Raw genomic sequence first — 12,203 nt, forward strand, 5'->3', positions numbered from 1 at the left:
TCCCATCAATAATTTGTTTATAAAGCTTATAACAGCACTGATTTATTTTTGTAGTTTCTGAAGTCGGGGTTGTCTGGAGAGTGGAAGTTGATTTATTAAATTAATCTTATAATTATATTATATAAAGTCAAGCAAAAACACACTTAAACAGCAACAACAAGCTTAATTTCTACTTAATTGTCACTACCTGACAACGAAGGGAAGATGATGATGATTCTTAAACGACATGGGGGCAAACAGTAATTTTTAGTAGAGGTACATTTTTATCTTCGTACAAGTGTGAATAGATTTTTTTAAATACCTGTTAAAGACTGTAATTGATTAATTACCACTGCCCTACCCATGAAATTACAAGCATTACTATAACAAAAACCATTATAGGCAATTGAATTGTTATGTCACAGTTTTTTTCTTTCCAATAAACGACAACCATTTCATCAGCTGCGCTTTTTAATGTATAACAACAGTACAAAGTGAATCTTTGCTTGCAAAATAGGAGAGTCTTTATGTACAGTCTTTATACAATAATATATAGTTTAAAAAAACAACGATTTAAACGCCCAACAATTTTATTGCACAGCACATTTATAGTAACGCTTCAAAACCACACATGGAACTGATGATTTCATTCATATTATAACACTTAACAGGACATGTAGTTATTATTTCCAAGATAAATATTGTTTAATGTCCTACGCCGGGAGCTTCAGCCCCACAGATACTCAACAGTTGGAATGAACAGTGCGATCGCTTTCAAAACACAAAAAAAGAAGCTACATTTTCAATTTGGAGATTCATAAATCTGTCCAAGGTGAAGCCTTGAATGGTCTCCAATACTTGAGTTTCCAAAAGGAAGTGAGTAGATATGGCACTCTAAATACAGCAGCGAATAGACAACAAGCGTTCAGGTCAAACATGTGTTGGAATTTGAGATTTAAAGGGACCACAGATGTTTGTTGAAATCGTTTCCCGGTCACTTTGTACCACACCCATGCACACTTTTATACACACACACGGTTAGGTACACACTCATGCATACGCTGTCGACGCAGCTCACCCATATAGACGTTTACCGACAGTCGTCCTTCACACGGTGACACACAACTCTTCAGATGAATAAACGCACATTTTCATTTGCACCCACGCGGATCATGTCGAGCACCGGATGCATCATTCACACATCATTTAAGACACGTAATGTAGACGCAGATGCACACAACTCTGACCTGAACTAGTCTTCATAGTTGATGGTTTCGAAGAACATAAGGCAACAGAGCAGTCTTGCATGATGTTTCGATACCGAAGGCAACAAAATGGAACATTTTGGAGTGAATGCAAAAACATCGTATGGCCCCTTTAAACTTCAATAAATCAGAGAATCAGAGATTTTCGAGCTTTGTGGAATATACACAGTTTGACAGACCTAAACCTAAACACACAAACTCAGATCTGCTCCATAATTTCAATCCCGCAAATTTAAAGTGATAGTTCACCCAAAGTTCAAATTTCACATATTTTTGACTCACCCTTATGTCGACTAAGGGTTTGGATTATTTTCAGAGTAATCTGTTCCGTTTTAAAGTTATAGTCTTATTGTATGATTATTTCAATGTAGAGACTGATGCTCAGTTTTCTTCTTCTTTGTCCAAAAACACACAAATACCTCCATACTGCCCGTCCGTAATGTCCATCTCGTATTGAAGCCTCGGCAAGAGGAAATGTTAGAGAAAACCTAAAAATGTCTGTATTTCAAGATTGATTTTAGCGGACGCTGCTAGGCCGGCGACTAGGCCAACATCCCACACAGTTGTAAAGTACTCCAGGTAAATATCGTGAGCGTGTAGACGGTAATATTAACCTAGAGTACTTACTATCAGTGTAGACATATGGCCCAGCAGTGGCCGCTAAAAACAACATTAAAATACAGACTTCTTTATATTTTTCCCAAACAATTTCCCATGTCGCGGCTACAATATCAGAGTGACATACAGACAAGCCGTATGGAGGTATGTGGATGGAAAGTGTGTCTTTTTGGACGAAGTAAACTCTTAGTCAACATGAGAGTAGAAAGTGAGTGAAGTTTGAATTGAACTAAACCTTTAATCTTGCTACATAGAGTTTTTTCTGTGTATTTTCTGTGTATTTCAAGTATCAATGTAAACAAAGACTGATGAGGCAGGGAGAAGGCGAGGGAGCGGCGCCGTCAGCCGGGTCAAGCTAATCTCCTCCACCATCAGGCTGAGAGCGTCATTAATTATGCGTTCAGCTACACTTCAATTTGGCCTCCACTTATCTCAGACGGGGCTGAATTAGTAGCCTATCGATCATTACGTTACAGGGCGTCCCATCTCAAATGGGATCTTTCCGTGCGTTATTAATAAGAGTCTAAAAAACGCAGATGAAGCATGAGTCATTATATTTGGCACGGAACAGCTAAAAGCATCTCCATCGTCGGCGAGTCACCTCCAGGACCTCGTTTGTCGTTTGCTTTGTCAATGAACGGGGACGTGTCGGTGTTGACGTGAGACTAGCGGACAACAGACTTTGAAAATAGTTTTTCTGAACTTGACAATTCCTGCCAATCGGGAACATTGAGCGGAACGTTGCAATAGAAAGCTAGGCTGATGGCTAGGGTTGGTGGTTCCTAGATCACACACTTTAGTAAAAAAGTTTGAATGTTAAGTCCAGGTTGGAGAGGAGACCCTTAGATGAACATTTTTCAAGTAACTTTGGCTCTTGTTCACAAATGAGGGTAAGAGAATGAAAGATAACCAAAAGGAAAGATTCAGCCAAAATATGTTTTCTCTGCAGGGTGTCTGGACTCTCCCTTTCTGTGTGTTCACATCAAACAAAATTGGTGGTCGTTGCTTTTCGGATACAAAATGTCTTCCCGCTCAAGGTAATGCGTCCGAAAAAGAAGGTCAATATTTTCGGGGTTAGGTCTTAAGTAAGTGGAAACGGTGGAAGATCATGGAGACAGCATTGTCTCTCCTTAAGGGATGAGGAATGCTTGAAAAAAGAGAGGCCATCTCTGGGTCCATCATATGAGTACCATTGTATGATTGATATTTATGAATCATCTGGACTAAGATTGGTTAAGGAACTCTGACTTGTCCTTGTTTTTTGGACGTCATATTACCTACTTTTAAATCCCTTTAAATGATTACATTGTATTTGGTTTGAACACACATGGAGTGATGAAGTCCAGTCATCTGTGAGAAACTCAAAGTAGAGTCACCTTTAGGAGGCCTCCTGGGCGTAACCATCGAAAGTTATTCCGGGTAACTGACAAGAGGACTGGGGCAGACTCTGGACAAGTTGTTCCAATGGTTGTTCTGGCCCCAGAATTCACCAGGAAGTTCTTCAAGGATCTTCTTAAGGAGAGGAAAATCTGGGCAACTTGCCTCGCCTGTCACCTTCCCAGTAACAAACCTGGAAATTTAGTTTGGATTTAAATGTCAAGAATGTTCACAATGACTCAAGCATCTAATAAAGAGGCTCAAGTTCAGGGGGAATCCACGACAACAAGTCAATTCCTGGAGCTACTCAACATTGGCGTATCAAAGAGCTGGACGCTGGCTGTTATCGTGATAACATTCTGCTTCAAATGCTCCGCTGAGAGAGGCTTCATCAGATCACATGGCCGTGTTGTTACAAGAAGCTTCAAGGGAGGAAAATGTTGGCAACGCCAGCAGATTATTGAAGGCGCCTGTTTTCATCAGCCTGCAAAAAGGCTTAACAACACTGAGCGACACATCTCCACTCCAAATGGACGACGTCACTTGAAGCTGTGATATGTAGTGCTAAATGAAAAATGTGTCCTTTATCTTTCACGTTGAAAAAATTAATAAATTAAAATGAAAACAATTATTTTCTTCTCACACGTGCCAACTAAATTGTTTTTTCTTTTCCGAGCTCCTTCAGTCACTTTTGAAGTCTTGTCATTCCTTAAGAGCAGCTCTCTTTTGAGTTCCAGCCACGCTGTGCACACGTTCCAGACTTAAGTACACACTCCAAAGGCAAACCATTACCCAGCAGAAAAGATTTGGTGGCAGACTCAAAGAGCGCGATGGGCCGAAAATCCTCTTTCTTTCTTTCTTTTCGCTGGAGCGTTTGAAGAACTGGATGTGTGCCGATTGGAAATTCTTCTGGGAGAACGATGACACTGGATTCCAAAGTCGGCCTTTGGGATGATCCGCTGTTTGGTCTTTGTTGTGGTGTTGGTATATGTACATTTGTATGCATCTCTGTACAGTAGGTCCCTCAAGTCTGCAGGGATTCTGCATTGGCTTTTTTTTGTATGTGTGTGTAGTCTAAGGGCTCAGAAATGTTGAGTGTGCACTCACGTACGGCTCGTACAGTGTTCACATGTGGATGTATGCATGCATTGTCGTGTCTCAGCTCTCCGAGGACATGGCTGAGAGGATCTGCTCCACTTTATACGCCAGCTTCTGCTTCTGGGCCTGTTCGTCCAGTTCCAGCGCCTCAATAATCTTTCACAAGGGCACAAAGACACGAGGTTAAAAACGCAGAATGGATACAAGTAAGTCATGTAGTTGTGATGCTATAGACGATTAGATTGATTTGTCTTGGTATGTCCTAGATAAAGACATTTTATTACTGCATTAAGTTCTGAAAAACAGAATTAACTGTGACAGCTAAAGCTAATGAACGTCCTCACTGCTACCAATAGAAAACGGCGACGCCTCTTCTGAAAATAACTAGCGCCTCTACGACTGCAGTGACGGCAACATTAGTACATCATCTGCAAATAAAAGACATCGATCCAAAAATGTCTAAAATGTCAAGGACCAGGACTAGAGCTCTTCCTGATCATTACGTAGCAAGACTGTATTAAACTACTGCCAACCTGATTCCCCATCACCTTATTTAAGATAATCGAGAAACTAATTCATTGCATATCTTTAACGGGGGTGTTATTGCAACATATCGCAATATTTTTTACACACACTGTCAATATTTGACAGAACTGTTATTTTTGTTATTAAATTATATTTAGTTTTACCATGGTTCTTTTATGGTTTTCAGTTCAGATAAGTTTGTTTAAAATAAAAATAGAAATTTGTTTTAATTTAAAACAACATGCTAATATTTACAGCATTTATTAATTTTTGTGTGGCAATTAAATTTATAATGTATATTAAATTTATAATAGATGTTGCCTTTCATTTTATTTTTGCCTAAATGAACAATGAAATCCTGAGATATCCCTGAAATGACTGAGAACAAGAGGATACAGTTGACTTCAGCAGAAGGATATATCCAGAGGTATTAAAGTTTCTCTAACTATATTTTGTTTTCAAAACAAATAAAGGCAGTTACGACTTTGTCATGAGTCATTTGGTCTGTAAATTCTGCAATACTACAAATAGATCCTACAGTATCGCAATATATCCCAATATGTCGTATTGTATTCCCTGTATCGTGATATGTATTGCATCGCCAGATTCATGACAATACACACCCCTAATCTCTACGCATGAAGCAGATTCACTGCAACAAGATGAGAATCCAAAATACTATCCTTTTAGCTCCGCTTTGATGTGGAGTAGGCCTGGAGGGAGATTTTTCCCTCTTTAGCAGATAAACTTCTCACTGTGCTCACTACAGACATGTCTGTAGGATTCATTTTCATGAAATGAAGATCTTAAGTTGCATCTTGAGTCTGACTTTTTAATGTTTTTTTGTGGGGATTTGTTGTAAACATTAGGTAGAAACAGCGTTCAGACTCAGTCACAGAAACAGATTAAGTGGTACTTTATCTTTCGCTTCTTCATGGCTGCTTGTTACATTCAGTCATGATGACGCAGGAACCAAGAACCGTATGACGCTTGTGAGACAATTTATCTTTTAAAGGTGTTCAAAGAAAACAGTTCTTTAACTATTGCTCAACATAAAACTACATTTTAAACATTTACCTACAATTCAATAAAAAAGGGGTGAAGGTTTGTTTTGTGTTTGAGGGGAAACTGTTTTACAAAAAAAAAGGATTTTAAAAAGGGTATTTGGTCGATGGAAATACATTGAATAGGCACAGGAAATGAAGTGTCAATTAAGTGTAATTCAAAAATATGAGGTATAATGAATGATATGAATGAATAATAGTGATGGGCTGATGCAGTTTCATGAAGCATTGTCATGTTTTTAAAGGTCAGTAGGTGGCGCCTTCAAAATGATGTGATTTTTCATTAGAACGGTTCTTACAAAAAAAGGAAAATGGTGCTGAGACCGCCATCTAGTGGACTCTAAAGATAGAGACACTGCTTCATGAAGGTTCATCGCTAGGAAATAATGATAAACAAATTAGTGGTAACAATGTTCTAGAGTAATTGAAAAAAAAAACATTCTAGGAAACATTTATAATTAAATGTGAATCAAACATATTATAAGGGAAACAAATTTTATATATATATTTTATTTTATGATTGATGATTAAAATTTCACTAGAAGCTTGTAAATAATTTTAAATTAGCCCAAAGGGACAGTAGGTGGCAGTGGTGTTCGAAAAGATGTGAAAAAAAGTGATAGATTCTTCACAAGGTTTTTAGATCCAGATGGGGATGTAGAATGTAACTAACATTTAATGGTCTGTTCAGCCCTTTTGCAAAAAATAGAGGTCAGAAATTATTGTTACAATAAAGAGTCTGCTCATGAAGTAAACTTTTTCTAACCTACCTTACAACTTATTTTTATATACAAGCATACATGTCCCCCTGAAGACCTTGTGTCAATAAAACAAAGCTACATGTCACAGTTTCCGGATGTTTCTTTCCACCTCCTCACCTCTTGGCTGTATTTGCTGACGTAGCTGAAGACCTCATGGAGGGCACTGAGCACATTAAACTCACTGGAGTGGAGGCGAGCCTGCTCAGCCAGATAGGCATTCATGTCCTGATCGCTGATGGCAGGCAGGCGGTTGATGTCCGCGTAGTACCTGCGACGACACACACACACACGCACACACACGGTCACCGTCTCGGACTAGGTCAAGCATGTCTGAACTTCTCGCTTCAACGCGGGTCGGCGGACGAGTGTTAGATGTTGCAGATCAAAGATGTCAGCTGGAAAATTTCTAGATATGTCCGCCTTCGATTGTGTCGCCAGAAATACGTGGTGTCGTGTTACTCACAGTTGTGCAGAAGGAAATGCGTTTACTAGTTTTTCACAATATACCTTTTGTATTTTTCCGTTATTTCCGTTTTCTCTAGTGACGTTGGAGTCATGACCAATATCTCCCAAATATTTAGGAAAGGCCTACATCTGAGACTTTGGGGGAAAAAACAATCATACCTTTCCACCCAGCTTTTGTAGTGCGGTATATCCTTGGCGTACAGAAGTTTGGTGGATGGCGAGTCTTTACCAAGACGATGTTCAGAGGTTGAACAAGAGTCCATGAAGGTTTGGGCGACGACGGACAGACAAGCATCCGTAATGCTGCTTTTATGGATGTCGAACACAAACTGTGGATTCTTGATCACGTTCACCCAGAAACGCAAAGGCAAACTGCAGACAAAAGTTAGAGGGAAGAAGATGTTGTAAATGAGTTAATTACGTTCTTTTGGAACTGGATTTACTCATCTTTTAACATCGAGAATCTCACCAGTTGCTCTTCCATGTGTGGCGGACGTCCATGTCGTGGATACCATGTCTGTCCGCCTGCTCGTCCAGGAAGTCGAACATGTACTTGATGGCGAGAGGAAGCGCGGTTCCCCGACAGACGGTGCTGAAGAGAGTCTCAAAGAGGTCGTCCACAAATTTCTGCAGCGTACCCTGAAAAATCACACATGGATTAAAGAAAAAATCTCAAAATTCTAGAGCTAACAATGGACCATTATGTTGTAAATAATGGATTTCTTGTTACATTAAACTGTTTTGTTTTCACTAGAAGTTTGTGGAGTGTGTGAAATATGAGAAAACTTTCGGGTTTTTGACCCCAAATACTGAATTATTTGAGTCTTTCTCCACTTTTGATGCTGTATCGATATATACAATATCAATATATATATTTTTTATTTGCCTTTAAGTCACATTTTATTATAATTATTATTTATTTTATTTTTTATCATAGTTCTCTTATGGTTTATATTTCAATAAAGTGTTCACAGTTCAAATATTCACAGCATCTGTTTATTTTGGTATTTCAATTACACTTCCAGTTGTTAAATGGCAGCAGTCCTCGACTGCTTAAAGAGCAATCAAATCCTTTGAGTTTCCGAATAGGGACTAGAGGATACAGCCAGCTTTATGAATTAATCCAAAAAAGGGTGGAACAATCACAAGATGTCACTAAAGTTCACTAATAGTGTATCGTGAGCGGAATATATCGACTCGTATAGTGATATAAGTCAATCGCTACAGCCCTACAAACTAATCAAATACCTTTGTGGCCAGAAGCCTGGTCAGATAAATCTCCGACACCATCTTGCTCCCTCGTTCTCCTTCTTTCTGGTCGCCATGGTCGTGGTTTTTCACAAGGTGCCAAACTTTGACCCCACTCTCCAGGTCTGGGGTCAGCATGGGGACGCGGGAGTGCGGGCTGTCCGGGCTGGTCGGGGTAGAACGGAACGGTACGTCCACACCTGAAGGGGAAAATGTTGTTTCTTTAAAGCAGTGAGTTCAGGGTTACCAACTGTGTTTCAACTCTCGGTTTCTACCTCTGAACGATTTACTTTGCCTTGTGTATTTACAGTGCCTTATTCATTCACTTTCTGCACCATATGTGACAAAACGGGGTATCTGGTATCTTAAGAGATTACCTTTTATAGATGTGTTGCATGTCCATTCATCTATAGTATCTGTAGCCTATCCATTAACACCATGGTCCGTGTTAAGATTTATACCAGTACTGAGTGTTTCATTTCCCTAAACATTTCTGGTGTTGGCTTATACCGGCACAAGGTAACGGGATTGACAATGACCAAGCGTTAACTGCTGAACTGTCCTTGAATGCGACAAGTGAAGCTCTAACATCATTCATCCACCTCGACCGGCCATGTTTCCTTCCCGTTTTTTTTTTTTCTTTTTTTCTCAACAGCACAATAACACCATTATTATGATTAAGCCACCTCTGTATCCGTGCCAACAAACACACGTTCCATAAATTAAAGGCCATTCTTCACTTTCCCTTTCCGCAGCGCTCACCGTATCTGCTGATGCTCCTGGGGAAGCTGGCTGAGGTAGGAATGTTGAAAGACGACATTTGTTTGGGCACCAAGGCCACCACGCATCGATCCGTCACCTGGAGCACAAAAGGTAGGGTCAGTTTTTTATTTCCCGTGTAGGTGGGCTCGAGGAGAGATTTGAGATATGAGCCGTCATTAATGAAGTGTTTGTGCTGCATCATGAGTCGCACTGTTTCAAGGACTCTTGATTCTAAAGTGAATTCTCGTATGTTGTCTCGTGGTTAACAAATAATTACATTCTACTAACTCAAAGGGTACAGTAACAACTTCCATTCGCATTTCAAAATATTTGTGTAGGAAATAGTTTAAGAAGAATAGTGTTGACCAAATATTTAACCCTGAAAATGTCCATATAATGAAATACAAACACTAACTACAGTCTGTTCTAAAAAAAAAAACACGTTTCAAAATCACACAAAACATCGTATTTTATTACTAAAAAATTAAGGTACTAAAAAACTACCCAGTGCTACTTCAACCAAAATCTATCCAGTAACAATTTACAAGTAGATTGTCCTTGCATTCCATTTCCTATTTTTTGTTGAAGGAGTGCCAGTTATGGACTCCTCAATAAAAATACGTTTAGTTTTCAGCCTGTCATACAAAATGAATACACAATATACATTCACAAACAAATCGTCTCCACACATGAAGGGCTCGTATAAACAATGTTTGAATCCACGACAGATTGTTGTCAAAATAGTGCTTAACGCTAACTTGTATTGTCTTGTATTGCTGTTATATTTTTGATTCAGCAGTGAGTGATGTTATAAGTTTAATGTTTATGAGGAAAACTAACATCAGAGTTGAGCACCAGAAAATGAACGTAGGTGTGATCCAGAGCCCGAGGAAATGAAATTCACTCAGACGTTTGTGACTGAAAGGTTGAAAGTGATGTAAATATAAATGTTATAAACTCGGTCAGTTGTTCATACGTTCACTGTAGACAAATTGCTAACCCAGATCGGTAAATATATCATTTAAAATGATTTCCATCATGGAAATGTGTTTCAATGAAAGTTTAAGAAGATCTACACTTTTGAAATTCTACAAATAACAATCCCCCACTTACAATTAGCACCTTTTTAGGTAGGTAGGTAGGTAGAACTTTATTGATTTATTTATTGAACTGAAATTGTTTTACTCGAACAATTTATTTTTTATCAATATTATGCACTTAATGATATTTATTATCATCTATTATTATAGATTTTGTCAAATATCTTGCATAAAAAAACATAATTTAGCATAAATACAACCAGACTTTTACATACCACACTGTTTTTTGAGTGGCGTAAAGGACGATTGATAACCATAGTCAATCCCAAGCAGTACCCAAGGTCTCAAGCAGGCAAGTTTCAACACAATTTGATAATTGATTTGATTTCATAGGGTCCAGTTATCTTAACCTAAACATCCCTTAATGTATATTAGAGAAACTGGTCAAAAAAAAAATTGTAACTTTAATGTGAACCAAATTATCTAAAATATAGACAATGTTACACAATCTATCTTTGTAGATTTCGAAGATTTGATTCAAAATTATGTAATTATCCGATTAAATAGCAAACCCATAATTTGGACTGTGGATGAAAAAACGGTAAAAAATAATTCAAAGTAGTTTGATATAGGTTCATTTTTGGATTAGATTTGAATGAAACAAGTGTCTTGATGTATCATGAATCACAAAATAAAGTGACTACAGATTAAATACCACCATTTTTCAAAACAAAAACGCTAAAAACAGCACAATAGAAATTATATGAATATTTTTATCTTGTGCGTCCTAGTAAAAAACGCCTCATGGACCAATACCTGTCCCTGAACCAGAGGTTTGGGGCCACTGATTTTTAGTATTAAATCAAGGACATTTTGATTGAAAAGAAAACATTTAAAAGTATTTGAAATCAATGTTTTTTTTCCCTCTGGTTCCTAACATAGAGGATAGGAAATGGCAAATTAGCAGATGTCATTATATGTTGAGAAAATCTGAGGTCCGTTCCTAATCTCCAGCTGGATTGAATACTAACCTGGTAGTGCATGAGAGTGTTCAGTCTCTTCCAATCGCTCTCGATCTTGGTGGTGATGTCCTCATCCTGCAGGACCACACGAGCCGTCCGACCCTGACGCCACTCTGAATGGGAAACCACAATCATCAGTGAGCCTGACGCTCCAATAACCTTCAACTGTCTCCTGTTTTTTCTCCCCCCACAAAACAAGATCCTTTTGTTCTTCAAGTTGTCAAGTGTCGAAGAGAGACAGCCGGCGTCGCCCGTTTTTCTGTATTTCTACCAGGCAATTAAAGCCGAGGGACAAGAATCAGACGACACTCGTGTCTTCACGGGTACTTAAGCTGCCCAAACTAACAAGCGGAGACTGATCTGCTGCAAATCCGCACCCTACCCCTCCCACCTTAAAAAGCCCCTGAAGGTATAAACCTTTACACCTGAAGCACAATCTGAACTCCACATTCAAGGTTTCCTTTCTCTGCTGGATTTGTGCCGATTCATTGCCAACAGGAGACGTGTTGTGGGCGTAAGCCGGAGAGACGCCGGGCTGTCACAGAGGGTTAACGTCAGAGTTGATAAGCAGTTAGCGGGAAAACAACACACGGAAGAGGTATAATGGGTTTTTATGAAGAAGTCGCCCCCTAAAAACTGATGTTGTGGCCTCTAATGTCATCAAGCGGAGCCGAATCCAACACTCCCTGAATACCAAACATGGTTTAGGACCCTATTTATAACAAAGAGGCTTGTGAGACGTTTGTTATCAAGGCTAAGATCCCTTAAATAATGACAAATTAATTGATTAATTAATTGAAACACAGTATTATTTTTTACATCTACAATTCAATTTTAATGGCAAGTTCAGGAGATTTTCTCTGCAGCTGAACTGGAAAAAAAACACATCATTTGTGTCTTAAAACCTTTCACTTATTTACCAAAAAAGTCTCTAATCTGTCAGAATCTTTTTCAACATTTATTTAACTCAGCCGGCGGC

At 38.8% G+C, this 12,203-nt stretch overlaps 1 protein-coding gene across 1 annotated transcript in view; it reads right to left on the minus strand.

Annotated features, from left to right (window-relative positions):
- Positions 1 to 432: 432 nt before the first annotated feature.
- The window catches only part of LOC148071292 (plexin-A2-like), a 134,034-nt gene continuing 122,263 nt past the window's right edge, over positions 433 to 12,203 (minus strand). The window contains exons 26-32 of the mRNA XM_087800334.1: positions 11,234 to 11,337; positions 9,163 to 9,259; positions 8,401 to 8,600; positions 7,622 to 7,791; positions 7,312 to 7,524; positions 6,805 to 6,955; positions 433 to 4,493 (exon numbers count right to left, since the gene is read on the minus strand). Coding sequence (XP_087656460.1) covers positions 4,398 to 4,493; positions 6,805 to 6,955; positions 7,312 to 7,524; positions 7,622 to 7,791; positions 8,401 to 8,600; positions 9,163 to 9,259; positions 11,234 to 11,337 — 1,031 coding nt within the window. The 3' untranslated portion in view covers positions 433 to 4,397. The remainder of the gene's footprint in view (positions 4,494 to 6,804; positions 6,956 to 7,311; positions 7,525 to 7,621; positions 7,792 to 8,400; positions 8,601 to 9,162; positions 9,260 to 11,233; positions 11,338 to 12,203) is intronic.

This window comes from Callionymus lyra, chromosome 10 (assembly GCF_982586985.1).
Source record: "Callionymus lyra chromosome 10, fCalLyr1.hap1.1, whole genome shotgun sequence".
NCBI lineage: Eukaryota > Metazoa > Chordata > Actinopteri > Syngnathiformes > Callionymidae > Callionymus > Callionymus lyra.